This window comes from Eulemur rufifrons, chromosome 16 (genome assembly GCF_041146395.1).
Source record: "Eulemur rufifrons isolate Redbay chromosome 16, OSU_ERuf_1, whole genome shotgun sequence".
NCBI classification, from domain to species: Eukaryota; Metazoa; Chordata; class Mammalia; order Primates; family Lemuridae; genus Eulemur; species Eulemur rufifrons.
This window is the reverse complement of record NC_090998.1, coordinates 65637471-65653617: the sequence shown is the minus strand read 5'-3', so window position 1 is coordinate 65653617 and position 16147 is coordinate 65637471. Positions and strand designations below refer to the sequence as shown.

The window sequence follows — 16147 nt, the reverse complement described above, 5'->3', positions numbered from 1 at the left end:
CAAACTCATAAAATAATTGCAGGTAGCATGGCATAAAACAAAGTGTGGTAAGGGGAAAGTATTTGGGGTACATATGGCCAGTTAGGTTGAAATTCACCCATTTTTAATAATGTTATGTAACTATTAGGGTGTAAGATTACAGCCATATGAATAAATGCAAAGAGTTTGTATTTCAAAATGACACAGATATATCTGTAAAGTGGTGACTTTTAAGATACATCTTTTTAAATAGTAGGATTTAATAATTAAATATATTGTCCTTTTCCCTGTGCAAAGAAAAGTAAAATTGAGGTGTGAACTTCTTATACCACTTAAGTGGTTAAAATCTTGACTGTTATTTTTCTCTCTGTTATATAATTGAAATGTTCCAAAGTCAAATATTTGTTGAATAAATGAAAACTGAAATAAGCCTGATCATATAATTGGTATATGATTTTAAAAATACTGCAGAATAAACATTTTTAGGAAATATGTACAGGAAGGAAACAAATTCCTACAAATCCTCTCTTATTATACAATATTTCTGAGTATCTACTATATGTCAGGCACTGGTGGATATGCACATATTAATAGGCCACAGTCTTTGTCCTCATGGAAGCCATAATCTAATGGGTAAGGCAGATAATTACAACATATCAAGTGCAGTAATAGAGGCATATAATGAAGTACATGATAGCATAGAGGCAGCGATCGAAATTAGCCTGGATTTGGAAGAAGGCTTCACAGAAGAGAGAACTTTTTGGCTAGGGTTTGATGGTTGAGGAGGAGTTCGCCAGAAATTTCAGAGAGAGAATGTTGTAAGCAGAGAAAACAACAGGTGCAAAGCTCAACGATTGCTGAGTACTCCTGTGTGACTTTTACATAGCATTTGCACAGCTGGTAGGATATGAAGCACAAAATATAAGTTAATTGTAGGTATCAAAGGACAGTGATAAAAAGGTTGGGCTGTTACCTAGCAAACAGTGTGGAACATTTGAGGAGCTTTTAGTAGTTCAGTGGTACCACCAGATCTTTAGAAAGATCACTCTGGCAGTAGTGTGGATGATGAATTTCTGGGATGCAGAGGAAAGCTGACAGAATCTGGAGGCAAGATGAGCAGGAAACTATTTTCATAGTGAAAGGCAACATGTAATTGAGGATGGAAACAATAGGACAGATGTAAGGTTTCTTTGGTACAATCAACTGGGTTTGGTGATCAGTTGGTTTTTGAGACATGGGGAAGAGGGACATATTAAGGATAGTTAGAGTTGTTTAGCCTAGAGAAATAACAATCCAAAAAGAATCTTTTCTTCTCTTAGTGTTCAATTTGAAGCTATATTTAAAATAAAAAAATAAAATAAATAAAAGTATAGGGAAAATATAAATGTAAAATAAAAATGATATATCTTAATCAATTTATCCAGATTATTTTAATGTGTAACCTTCATTTTTGCTTTTAATGTAAGTAAGATTAATGGAGGTCATTTAAATCACTTATAAGGCAGCAAATTTGAGTTCTGTTAAAAAAAAACAAGATAAGCTAGTGCAAAAGTGAATACATGCTTCTGGCTGGCCTCAATATTTGTAAAGAAGAGTCATAAAGAGGGTAACTTTAATGAAAGTGGGATCAAGGCACCTGACATATTTAATGAATGTTAAAAGTAGGCAGAGAGAATTAAAAAAAGGTACTCCATCTGAAAGCATCCTGATTTTTTTTAAAAAAATCAAGAATTATGAGTGAAAGATGTAATCAAATAATTAAAGCAATTTGAAATGGTTGGAAAAAGTGTGTTACAACTAATTAAATTAAAGTATAATTGATTTTTAAAATACTGATTTTTTTAAGTATACTAAGGTTTTAGCCATAACATTAACTTTTTCCTTAGAGTGTTTCACATGTTTAAATATGATTCTTAAGTGGGTAAAACTATAGAGAAAGTATAAATAGTTGTATTATGTTTATGTTGTTTGTAGTTATTATTGCATTCAATACCTCTTACCAGCCCTAAGCCATCCTCTGCTATGGCAGTTTTTCCTCTATTTTTCCCATCCTCCTTCCATTCCTTCCTTCTACAGATACATATTATATGGCTACTATGTGCCAGCAATGGTGTTAAGTGTGAAGGATATGGTAGTGAACAGGAGAGAAAAAGCCCTTGCCCTCACAGAGCTTACATTCCAGTAGAGGACAATGAAATAAATGGGGAAACACATATATAAAAAAATTCCAGCAGTGCCAAGTACTGTCAAAAAAACAAAACAAGGTAATAATATCATTGAGGGTTCATGGGCAGATGGGACAGATAGAACAGAAAAAGGCACAGCCTTATATTTGAGTGATCAGGGAGGACCTCAGAAGGAAAATGCAGGTGAGACTGAAATAAGAAGGCGGAGCAAGTCATGTGCACGTGAGGGAGAGGCGTTTCTGAAGGAGGCTGCAGCCCTGCTCTGCCCCTTAGGCTGGCTGAGCCCAGTAGTCTCACTAGATAGCAAGAGCCTGAGGGCCTAGAGCTGAGAAGAGGGAGAGTGGTGGGCAGGCAGGCCAGAGGGAAGAGTTAGCACATTATTCCAACAGCATTAGAAATTCCTGGAGTGTTTTAAGCAGGGAATGACCTAACCTGAGTGGGAGCCAGAAAACCAGTTAAAAGAATATTATGAATAGTCCAGGACTTCTAGATGTTTGACTTTACCAACTGAATGGAGGGCGTGGCCATTTTTTGAAATGGAGATGAATGGGAACAACTTTGGGGGAAATTCAGAAGTTCCCCTCTGGACCTGAAACATTTTAGGGATCTATTAGGCCTCCATATGAAGATGTCAAGGATGCAGTGAATGTCTGGGTAGGATAGTTCCTTTTCTCTGATAAATGTTTTCTGAATTGTTTAATTTAATGGCGAAAATTGAAAATTGCTGAAGCAGCAGGCCTTTACATGCTTATTTGTTCAGGTTCTGAAGGAAACTTTGCATAGGAACTACTCTATTTTGGAAGTTTTACAGAATCATAATATAACTTTGGTTAAAAGAAAAAAGGAACTTTTCTTTTTTTTGCTACTTAAAGCAATAAGGGTAGGAATTTGTTAGGGAGTCAGTGCCCATTTATCTTTGCCTTAAATATTGCTTGTTTTATGAACTGTAAGGAATCGACACCATTCAAGCTACACCATACCTATGGATTATTTCAATGGAGATTAAATAAAGTTTTCATATTTTTCATTATATCTCCAATAGGATCTTAAATAAGACTGAATCAAGACTAATAAGCCATTCTTAAAAGATAGCTTTAGAAGTTATTAATAGTATTATTAATCATACTATAAAAACAATGAACGCCAATGTATAGAACAGATCACATACAGTCTTAACTTTGAGAAAAAGAATATAGTTGTCATTGTGTCTCACTTACTTTATTTTTCTTTCTTTGCAGATCATGTATTTTAGTTCTCTGTTCCCATACCTGGTACTTATATGCTTCCTAATCAGAGTACTCCTTTTAAATGGTTCAATTGATGGCATCCGCCACATGTTTACCCCTAAGGTATGTACCATATTTCTATTTAAGGCTATGACGATGAAAACAGTATGTTTATTGTCGAAATGTTTCTACAGCTAGATTTAAGGGCTAACTGTTCTAATATATGTGCATTTAACTTTTAAGTTATATTTAGTAGTTATGTTAACCAGATTAGAAAAACCAGAGCTTTTATGTGTGTGCATATATATGTATATATATGTAAAATATACATTATATATTAATTTATAAAATTATATCCATCTATCCCCATTTTTAAACATCCCATCTTGGCTTTAGAGTAAGACTATCAGTATTTCAACTTCAAAAATTCCTCTTTTATAATAAATTAACTCCCAATTTTTACACTGATTAAATTTTAGAACTTTTCAATCTTCATTTACTTTTTCCCTGTATTTTGGTGGTTCTTAACTTTTTTGTGTCATGAACCCCTTTGAAAAATTGACAATCGGATGTTCTTACCAGAAAAAATAATGAACATATTAATTTGTTTAGTGTGTCAGGAGATTCACAGATCACCTAAAATCCATGGACCCAGGTTAAGAACCCTAGTGTATTCTAAAATACTGTCTCAGAGAAAATCAGTGTTTTCTTGTTTTAGTTTTGTTTTGAGGTTTTATACCTTGTGGAATAATATTTACAGTGGTCAGTTTGGGAAGTTCTGTAACTTTTATAGATGTATATACATTTTAGGAAAATTCTTAGTAGACTTCATAGAGGGCTCAGAATTTATACTCTCATTCAACTTAGTAGAGCTGAACTCAACACTGGGCACAAAGAAACTGGTTAATCATAACTGTGGACTTAATTATAACTTGTTATATTGATTTAATAGGAAACAAAAATAAATTTGGGGGTGTATGTATTTTTTGCTATTCACTAAAATGAAGTTGCACTTCACTATTAGTTTGCTGGTACTATCATAGGCAAACATAAAGATACAACTGTATAAAGACACAATTTCAAAACTACAAATTGGGAGTTATCTGAAGGATGAATGTGCAGCCAGCATTGTGCTGTGAGATTTGAGCAGAAGGGATTAGCTTCTTTGGAATTCTTTGTCACTCCTGGCAGCTGCCTTGATGCTGCCTAAAAGAAGCTGTGTTCTTTGTGTGTCTGGTTTTGAGTTGGTATTCATTCTGTAGTAGCAAAAATGCTGACATTGGTGTCTGGTTTTCTCGGTTAGTCCAAAAGTCCTGTTTAACATTTAGAGTTGCTGGAACTTCTCCTTAGTGAATAACTAGTTAAGATTTATAAATGTCAGCCATGTTACAATTTAAATTTTCTTCAAATGAGCCATACTTAATGACCACAAATACATTTATAACATTGAAAAAAATATTTTCAGAGTTCAAGACAAGAAAATTCTGTGTAAATTTCTGGAATATATTCTCTTTCTAAATTGGCAATTGCTTGTGACACAATTCTAAACATTTTAATTTAAGTAAATATTTTAGAATTTAAATACTTTGATATAATAATTTTCATGGCCCCAGTATTTAAAACTGTAGCATAAATTAACATTTTTACCTGACCTAGGGGATCACTGTTAAACAGTTATTTTTTAAGCCAGACATGGTCTTATAATCCCAGCAATTTGGGAGGTCGCGGTTGGAGGATTTCTTGAGGCCAGGAATTTGAGACAACGAAGTGAGACCCTGTCTCTACAAAAATAAAATAAAATAAAATGTTATTTTTTTAACCCACTTTTCTTTGGCAGTTGATAAGATGCTTTGTTACATCACCGTAGGATGTGATAGCTAATATAAGAATGAAAAGTAGTTGTAAATTACTTTTTAATTTACATTGTTTATATAAGGGAGAAAGTACCTAAACACCCAGATACTCCTGAAACAGCTAATGGAGATTTAGTTTAGAAATTAGAAGTAACCTGAATATCTTTAATAAGCAGGTGTTTTTCTGCCATCTAGTGGGTAAAGTAGAGATAGACGATTGAGTGTATTTTAGTAATCAGCATTAGTCATAGAATGGTAACGTAGTAATGGTCAATAAACAATATGTGTATCTTGGTTAATTGTTCATAACAATTATATAAAGATAATCATGATTATGTTTGGTAAGCATATTTCATAGATTTGAATAACTAAAATTAATTGAAGCAATAAATTCTAATATTTGATCCCTATTCAATAAATGATGCTGGGAAAATTAGATAGCCACATGTAGAAGATTGAAACAAGATCCATATCTCTCACCAACACAAAAATTAATTCAAGATGGATAACAGACTTAAATCTAAGATATGAAACCATAAGAATTCTAGGACAAAATGTTGGAAAAACTCTTCCAGATATCGGGCTAGGCAAAGAATTTATGAAGACCCCAAGGGCAATCACAGCACCAACAAAAGTAAATAAATGGGACTTGATTAAATTAAAAAGCTTCTGCACAGCCAAGGAAACAAGCAACAGAGCAAACAGACAACCTACATAGCATGAGAAAATATTCACATGCTATGTATCCAATAGAGGGCTAATAATAAGAATCTACAAAGAATGCAAGCAAATCAGCAAGAGAGAAATCAAACAACCCCATTAAAAAGTAGGCAAAAGACATGGACAGAAGCTTTCAAAAGAAGATAGACTAATGGCCAATAAAACGTATGAAAAATGCTCAACGTCATTAATTATCAGAGAAATGCAAATCAAAACCACAATGAGATATCACCTAAGCCCAGTGAGAAGGGCTTTTATTAAAAAGTCCCAAAACAACAGATGCCAATATGGATGTGGAGAGAAAGGAACACTTACACACTGTTGGTGGGACTGCAAACTAATGCAACCTCTATGGAACATAGTATGGATAGTCCTCAGAGAACTAAAAGTAGACCTACGTTTGATTCAGCAATTCCACTACTGGGTATTTACCCAAAGGAAAATAAGTCATTTTATCACAAACAAAAACAAAAACAACTACTTGCACTAAAATGCATTCTCAATCATAAAGATATATAATCAATCCAAGTGCCCATCAATTCATGAGTGGATTAATAAAATATATATGTACACCATGGAGTATTTACTCAGCCATAAACAATAAATTAATACCTTGTGCAACAATGTGGATGGAACTGGAGACCATCTTTCTAAGTATTGCAAGAATGGAAAAACAAACATCACATGTGCTTACTATTAAAATGGAACTAACCAATCAGCACTCATGCGCACAGATGGAAGTAAAATTCAATGGAAATAATGCAGGTGGGAGGGGGAGGGGGGAGGAGGGAATTGGTGAAATCATACCTAATGGGTACAATGTACACTGTCTGGGTGATGGGCACACCTATAATTTTGACTCAAGCAGTACAAAAGCAAACCATGTAACCAAAACACCATATTGAAATTTAAAAAAAAATTAAAAAAAAAACTCTTATATATCTAATCTCAAAAAAATGTACAGTGATCAGATTAGGGTAATTAGCATATCCATCATCTCAAACATTTATCATTTCTTTGTGATGGGAACATTCAATGTCCTCCTTGTAGCTATTTGAAATAATATATTATCTTCAACTATAGTCATCCTACAGTGTTATAGAACAATAGAATTTATTCCTCCTAAAATAATATTTGAGAGAAGATGGATTTTGGAGTTTATATGCATTCATATTTCCTTTCTACTCCAGAATTACTGTCTAACCTTAGGCAGGTTACTTAACCTTTCTAAGACTCAGACAACAGTAGCAACAACTTCATGGGTTGGTGTGAATACTGAGTGAGATAAACCATATAAAGTGCTTATCAGTGTGTCTGCCACTATAGTTTATATATGTCATCAATTATTGAGCACTTAGAGTATGGTAGGCACTGTGGTAAGTAATACACTCCTTGTTACTTCCATCTTTCTGTTGAGGAAGCTGAAAGTCAAGGAGAATATATCATTTGCCCTAGGTTGCACTATTTTTACATTAATTGGCAGAATCAAGATCCGAAACTCTCTGTGGAACTTGTGTTCTTAGCCACGTTTGACATTGTTCCCAATAAAGGCAATTGTAATGATGAAAAGAGATAAAATGCCAATTTAAATATTATTACTGAAATTGAACTTAACTATTTATTGAAGTCAGTGTCAGGTGTGACTAATGTTAATTGTTTCAGTTAAAAGTTTTGATTATATACAGTTAAAATTTATCTAAAAAGTAAAGCACAATTACTTGAAATATGTGTTCAGCACAGATTCAGTACATTAACACTTTGGATCTGAAAGGTTATCTTATAGATAATATAGCTACATTCCTTCTATTTTCAAAGAAAAAGCTTTCAGTGAACTTTTGAATAAATGAATAATACATATGCAAATCTGCAAAGTACAAATAGATCAACTCTACCAAGTTCATAACTGTAACCTCCTTCAACCATTGGATTGACACCAGAAAGCACAAAACTTAAGAGTATTCATGAAGTAATTATTTAACTTTTATAGCTAATTGATTTATTTTGCTTTAGAAAAAAGATACAATGGGAAATAATTGAAAATAATTTCTCTTTCATATAGTCCTTTGATGAGTTGTCTTAAAATATTTAAAAATTTCAGTATCAGTAGAAAATCTCCATGTACGTAAAATCTCCATGTAAAAGCCTGATAGTCTTTCTTATTCATATGGTTTCTTTCTGAAATTAAAAAAATGTTTATTTCTGTTTAAGAAGGATTATCCTTCAGATTTAAATAAACTTTGGGTACACAAATATCATTGTAATATATTTAAACAATAGGATTAATTCTATATAAATGAATTATTCTGAAATTTTATTTTTTAACTGATTTCAATTGTGTTTATTTTCAAACAGCTTGAAATAATGCTGGAGCCCAAGGTTTGGAGAGAAGCTGCTACTCAGGTGTTCTTTGCCTTAGGTCTGGGATTTGGTGGCGTCATTGCCTTTTCAAGCTACAACAAAAGAGACAACAACTGCCACTTTGATGCTGTCTTGGTGTCCTTCATCAATTTTTTCACTTCTGTCCTGGCAACATTGGTGGTGTTTGCAGTTCTGGGATTCAAAGCAAATGTCATAAATGAAAAATGCATTGCACAGTATGGATATTAATTTCCATTAGCTTTTTTCCCTTACTTTAATTTTTTAAAATTTTTTTAATTTTTAAAACTTTTTATGGATACGTAATAGTTGTACATATTTATGGGGTATATGTGATAACATAATACAAGCATACAATATGTACTGATCAAATCTGTGTAACTGGGATATCTGTCACCTCAAACATTTATCATTTCTTTGTGTTGGGAACTTTCCACATTCATTAGCTTTTGATGGCATAAATGTACAGAAAATATGCACCAAAGAACTCTTAAGTGCTCATTCATACGTTGTTCTATTTTTCAGAAATTCAGAAATGATCATAAAATTTTTAAAAATGGGAAACATTAGTCAGGACATTATTCCCCATCATATCAACCTTTCAGCTGTTACTGAAGAAGATTATCATTTAGTTTATGACATCATCCAAAAAGTGAAAGAAGAAGAGTTTCCTGTTCTTCATCTCAATTCCTGTCAAATTGAAGATGAGCTAAATAAAGTTAGTAAACAATGTTTGAGCAATAAAATAATTGTCATTCAGTTAAAATATGCATTATCCAGTAGATTTCTTTTAGGAAAATGGCCTTTAAAATAAGGAAGATTATGCTGTTTCAAAATTCACATACTTCATTTTAGAGAATGTGTTTTCTTAAATCATAAAGATTTGATTTACTTTAAAAAGTAATTTCATTGATTGAGCCACAATAATTTAAAATATGAATATAAATAAAGTGATTTAGAATGATGATTAGTCCGATACTTTTCTTGGTATACTATTTAATACAGCATTTGAATTATGACTCATTATTGCTTTGATGCATGGATAGTATCTGAAATGGCCATTTTAATAGTCATGTTCAAAAAGTCATGATCTAGTCCTTTTTTTAGCCACTGTCATATATTTTATTAAATAAGAAATAGGTGAACATTAATAAATACATTAGCTACCACTGTCAAAAAGGAAAATATAATGAAGAAATTGACCATTTATCATTTGCTTAAAGACAGGTAACTATACTTGATAATAAGGATAAAGAATCATGTGCAGGAAATTATGGGTATTGTCATCATTAATATAAAACTTTGAATTCTATAAAAAAAATTTTATTAATTACTAACTTAACCTTTCAAAGTTTTTTTCTTTTAATATTCTGGTCTATCTGTTATCTTTATAACACAATCAACTTGAAGTTTGGTTAGAGGTATAGTTTCTTAGGAAAAATAAGTTGTTATTTTAAAACTGTATATTTGTGATACTTATACAAAAATAAACTCATGCTAATATTTGCTAGTAATCCCCTTCCATTCTGCCAATTGGAATATTTGTCTTTTATCCATTTTATTATCAATTTTGACTAGAAATTCACTGTGTCTCTTGAATTATGAAAATCAGCATATCAGCCCAAATTTTTTTTAGCAGGAAGGTAGAAATATCAGAAGTAAAAAAGATAAAGATGTATTTTTTTAGATTGAAAATTGACTTTTTATAATCTATTCTATTCACATGCTCTTATTTGGTATTAGCATTTTTCTTTTAAATAAAACAAGTTTATTATTCATAGTATATATTTTCTCTATACCAATTGATTTAGCTACTTTGAGGTAAGGTAATATTAAATATTTTTTATCTTTATATATGGACCAGAAATAGTTGTATATATATTTGTATTAATGTATCTGTGATAATAAATTATTCACATTCATAAGCTTTAACAGAACCAAAAATATTATGTACTATTTAATATATCATTCTAGGATCCTTGTGAAATATTTAGTACACAATACAATTGTGTTCTCTATTTAATAATTCTAAACAGAGTTTTATTATTTGGATCTACTTTATCTAATTGAATCTGGGTTCTGAGAATAAGAATATGACCAATCTATCAGGTTAAAGGCTGATGTCAGCATGCTTATTTCCTGTAGCTCCTGGCTATTTATTCACAGATTTTTTTTTCCCCCTTTGTAAGTGATATATAGAGCTATTACTTAATATTGCTCTGTATTCATGTTGCTATGTTTTATATTTTACAGGCTGTTCAGGGGACTGGTTTAGCTTTTATTGCCTTTACAGAAGCGATGACACATTTCCCTGCATCTCCCTTCTGGTCAGTGATGTTTTTCCTCATGCTGGTAAATCTAGGCCTTGGCAGCATGTTTGGAACCATTGAAGGGATCATCACGCCTGTGGTGGACACTTTCAAAGTGAGGAAAGAAATTCTTACTGGTGAGTTTTTTACATATTTGACTTTTCTGATAACTGATACAGCCCATTTTATTCTTGGTGAAAGATTAGAGATGGAAACGGGAATGTGTTCTGTTTGGGGTTTTATTAATGTCTATTACTATTTATTATTATTTTATTTATATACCTATTTATATCCCATGGATATATTTAATTAAATTACATTTAATTATTCACTAATGATAATTTATTCTTTTACAATTTAATAATAGTAATTACTGACACTAGAATAGTTATAAAAATGTTCATGTATGATTTTGTATACAAGTCAAATAAATTATAAATAGAGCAGTTCAGATGCAATACTTCTATCCAAAAAGTGCAGAGCTGAAAATGATACACCTAAATCCAATTCTCATATACAATAGCAATTGTGATTTACTAGTAATGTCTCTAGGTAGAAAACAATTTATCAATATGGATGATTGTTAATATGTACAATCTGCAAGTGATTATTAAAGTACCAGTTTTGTATTGCATCGCCCTAGCATTTGTGAGACATAAAGGATACAAAAGAAATTATAAGAGAGATAAAGAGATATAAAAGCGCCTCTTCTCCAAAAATAATAGTGCTAAAATTAAGATTTAGCTTATGATTTATATCATGTAATATACTGATAGAGAGCATACTAGGGTTTTTGCATGTTATAAGACTTCAGGAAAGGCTAAGTCATCTAAGTATATGATGCAACCATCAGAGAACGGGATGGAAATTGAATTGGAAAGAGGTAAGGTTTTCTCAGGGGTCAGAAGACAACTTTAGTAAGTACATGTAAATGGAGATAAAGGAAACAGTAAGGAAGCTAGCCAGACCAGAGTACAGGAACAATACTATTAAGTGATGTAAAATAAGACTGGATGAAAAATACATCGGTGATCTTGATCACTGCACCGTGATGTGCAAGCTCCCCAAGGCTCTTTTTTAGCTGTGAAACATTTAGTAATAATTTATGTGTAAATAACTTTTAAATATATACTTTTATCAACAGATGCTCTGCTAAGGGTGTCTGTATGTGTGCATTTGTGTGTGTAAAACAAGTTAACTCCACTAGTTTGTTAAATATTTATAGCTATATGAGGGCTGTTCGGAAAGTGTCCAGCCAATCGTTCCTGTTGTATTAACAATGGCTGGATACTTTACTTTCTGGAGATCCCCTGTATATCTTCCACTTAGCCGAAGAAAAATGAGAAGCTTCTTTATCTTATTCCAGAAAGCAACTTCTACTTCTTCTTATCATTATCAACATCCTGCCTGACATGCATGCTAAAAAGTCATCTTTGCAATTCTTATATTTGCCTCCCATGTCCAAACCATCCCCTCCCATAGTAAAGGCTATAAAATTAAAGGAAAAGTAACAGTGTACAGTTAGTATTTGCTGACCTCTACTGGAAGACTTATTTGGAAAGAGCAAAGGAGAATATACTGTCTTATGGAATCATATCTATACTTCAAGTCATAGTCATATTTAACTTCAATGAAATGTTACCTCATCATCTTTGTTAGGTGTGTTTTTCTTCTATAGTACAGTAAGACTTAGATCAGTGAATTACTCATTATCTATTTGTCTCGCATCTCCAACAAAACTCTTACTGTCTATGCCACCTAGAATATATTTTCTTCATATTTACCTTATACTACAAAGTAATTAGGAGAGAGTGAACACAGACTATAGAGTCAGACTTAGGTGCAAATCCAAGCCCTGCTACTTCCAACCTGAGACTTATATTCCTCAGGGTCATTTCTCTCATCTGTAGAATGAAGACAGCAATACGTTGTTCAGTCGTGATGTTATAAAAATTAAGTGAGATAATATTTATTTTGTACTGTGATAAGCATTTAAATTTAATAAACAGTAGACTCCCAAGTAAATGTCACTTTTCTTTTTCTACATTCTATGTTTAGATATGATACCATTTCTGTGTGGTGTAACTCATAGCACTAGCATGGTGCTTAAGAGATGGAGGTAATGGCTTAATGTAACCCATACTTAATTGAACTGCTAGGGATCCTTCATATGATTGAATCCATGGATGTCTGTTTTCTCCTCTCCTGAACTGCCATCACCTACTCTTCTTTCAGTTTTACTCATTCAGTTAAAATGTGGTTGAAAAATACAATGCAGTCATCTTTTACTTTTGAGAGCTTCTCTGCTAATAAAGATGAGAGAGTAAAGAGACTACCAAAAATATGGGAATATCATATGGATTCCCAAAACCTCTCTAAGTTTTTATGTTAATGGTAGCTAGTCAGAAATGTATACATCTGTTTCTTAAATATTACTTGGGAAACTCCTTTTAGATGACTCTTCTTAGATTTTGCTTGAATAATCAGATTGCTCAACGCTGTCATAATTACTTTCCAAACTAATCTCTTCAGGCAAGATAAATATTCATATATAAATGTTGAATGGTGCTGTAGCTAGGTCTGATCAGATTTTTTCAGTTACACTTTAAAAATAACCATATTCCATAAAATATAACAATATATATGTTTCACAATCTTATAAACCACATTAGTTTCATTATTAATTCAAATATCCCATATGGATTCCAACTTCTATAGAATGTTTTTGAAGTAGCAATGACCTATGAATATTTGCTGCCTGAAAAAGTGTCTTTGCTATTAATAAGAGAAGCAGGGTATTGACATTTATATTTTTAAACTTTTCTCTCAATTTTGCTTCATTCACTGTTTGTGCTTGGTAAATAAACTCAGGGAGATGAGTTACTGTCTTACAATGAATTTATATTAAAGATGGGCTAAACCCAGGTAACTTAACCTCAAATATGTTCCATAGTATCAGAAAAAGTATTGCCTATTTATATAACTGACATGTTATAACATGTGTGAATATAATAATTTATAATAAAGGTTTAAAGACCTGACTTTGAATAAGTGCTAATTTTTTAATTTATTCCTTTATTCCAGTTATTTGTTGTCTTCTGGCATTTAGTATTGGCCTGATATTTGTGCAGCGTTCTGGAAATTACTTTGTTACAATGTTTGACGATTATTCTGCTACACTGCCTCTGCTAATTGTAGTCATTTTGGAGAATATTGCTGTATGTTTTGTTTATGGCATAGATAAGTAAGTATATTTGCTTTTATGCATTCATTTTTCATCTCTATTTTGAAAAGACCAATTATTGATATCTATTTCATTTAGAAGAAGAGGAAAATGAATAGAGGGAAAAATTCTTTACAAAATCAAATCCTTTGCAGGCTCTTGTTCATTTAACAATTTTAGTCAAGTATATTCTTCTATTGGGTAATTAGAATTGTGTAGATTGTAATGTCTAAGAGTTCTGCAGCTTTGGTTTAATTCTGGTTATGAAATAATAACTTCCAATATCTAGTGAGTATTAGCTATATTCCAAGAACCTTAGGTTCTTTTGAGTTATTGTTGTTATCTACATTTCACAGATGGGGAAAATCAGGTTTAGAGAGATGCAGACTGACTTGCTCATCACATACCTGGTCAGCAGCAAACCTGGGATTCATATACCCATTTCTGTTTAACTTTAAAGCCTATCTCCTAATTATTTTGCTAAATTGTTTTATGAGAGAAATGTGTATGTTATAATTCCTTATGTAGCAGGAAAATTTGGGAAATGATATATCCTACCCTGAGATGTGTGTGCGTGTGTGTGTGTGTGTGTGTGTATAAAATTTACTGTACACAAACTTCCTATTAATATTTACATGGAGTCATTATTTAAATTCACTATATACCCACATTTCTGAATTATGTACTTGATTGTGTGAAAAGTAATATCAGGGGGAAAAAGACCTTTGGAGGCTTTGTCAATACTTTTTAAAGTCATTGTTTCTAATTCATATATAGGGACTAAAAGGCAGTAAGATCATCAAGCTTGCAATAGCTCTGTGTAAAGTAGGAATAAGTACACATAGAGTGAGACCAGGGTCTTCTTAAGCAACATAGAGAACATTATCAGTATTAAATGAGCTTTATAACAAAGCTCAGAGAATTTTTTTTTAATGACTTTTAAAAGCTCCGGGCCAGGAAGGGTAGGAGAACTTAAATTTAATAGTCATGTACTATATAGCAATAGTAGTAATAGCTGTCTGACATGCATTAACTTTTAAGCCTTATAAAAACACTCTGTGGATGGCAAATGAGCACTTGCAAGTATACTCCACATTATATGTCATCAGGGAAATGCAAATTAAAACAATGAGACACCACTATACACTTATTAGCTTGGCCAACATCCAGAGCACTGACAACACAAAATGTTGGCGAGGGTGCAAAACGGAACTCTCCTTTATTGCTGGTGGGAATGCAAAATGGTACAGCCACTTTAGAAGATAGTTTGGCAGCTTGTAATAAAACGAAACATACTCTTCCCATATGATCAAACAATCATGCTTCTTGGTATTTATCCAAAGGAGTTGAAAGTTTATGTCCACACACACACACATACACACACCCCTGCCCACAGATATTTATAGCAACTTTATTCATAATTGCCAAAACTTGAAAGCAAACTAAGATGGCCTTCGGTAGGTTAATGGATATATAAACTGTGATAAATCCAGAGAATGAAATATTCAGTGCTAAAAACAAATGAGCTATCAAGCCATGAAACGACATAGAGGAAATGTAAATGCATATTACTAAGTGAAAGAAGCCAATCTAAAAGGCTACATACTGTATGATTCCAACTATATAACATTCTAGAAACAGCAAAACTATGGAGAAAGTAAAAAGATCAATGATTACCAGGGGTTGGGGAGAGGGATTAATGGGTGGAGCACAAAGGATTTTAAGACAGTGAAACTACGCTGTATGATATTATAATGGTGGATAGATATCATGATACCTTTGTCCAAACCCACAGAATGTACAACACCAAGAGTGAACCCTAATGTAAACTGTCGACTTTGAGTGATAATGCGGTGTTAATGTAGGTTAATCAATTGTAACAACTGTATCACTCTGGTGGAAGATGTTGCTAATGGAGGAGGCTGTGCATGTATGGTGGTCAGAACTGTATAGGAAATCACCATACCTTTAGTTCAATTTTGCTGTGAACCTAAAACTGCTCTTGAAAAATTAAAGTCTATATTAAAAAAACAAAAACTCTGTGGTAAGTAACGTCACCCATATATTACAGATGGTAAATTGGCCTTTATTGTACAGGAGAACACATGTTTTAGTTGTAGAGCAACAACTATAATCTGGACCTTGATTTCAAAGCTGTTTCTCTGAAGTCTACCAAGCTACTCATAGCTCCTAACCTGCACCATGATGGAATTTGATATTGTTATTGGACTGATCTGTGAATCAATACATTCATAATTTAAATTTCCATTTAGAC

The 16147-nt window shown here is 32.4% G+C and overlaps 1 protein-coding gene across 1 annotated transcript in view; it reads left to right on the top strand.

The window, feature by feature from the left end:
* Nucleotides 1-16147, top strand: part of SLC6A15 (solute carrier family 6 member 15) — a 47902-nt gene that overhangs the window by 27322 nt on the left and 4433 nt on the right. Inside the window, exons 6-10 of the mRNA XM_069490405.1 lie at nucleotides 3404-3514; nucleotides 8317-8558; nucleotides 8866-9058; nucleotides 10594-10786; nucleotides 13734-13893. Coding sequence (XP_069346506.1) covers nucleotides 3404-3514; nucleotides 8317-8558; nucleotides 8866-9058; nucleotides 10594-10786; nucleotides 13734-13893 — 899 coding nt within the window. The remainder of the gene's footprint in view (nucleotides 1-3403; nucleotides 3515-8316; nucleotides 8559-8865; nucleotides 9059-10593; nucleotides 10787-13733; nucleotides 13894-16147) is intronic.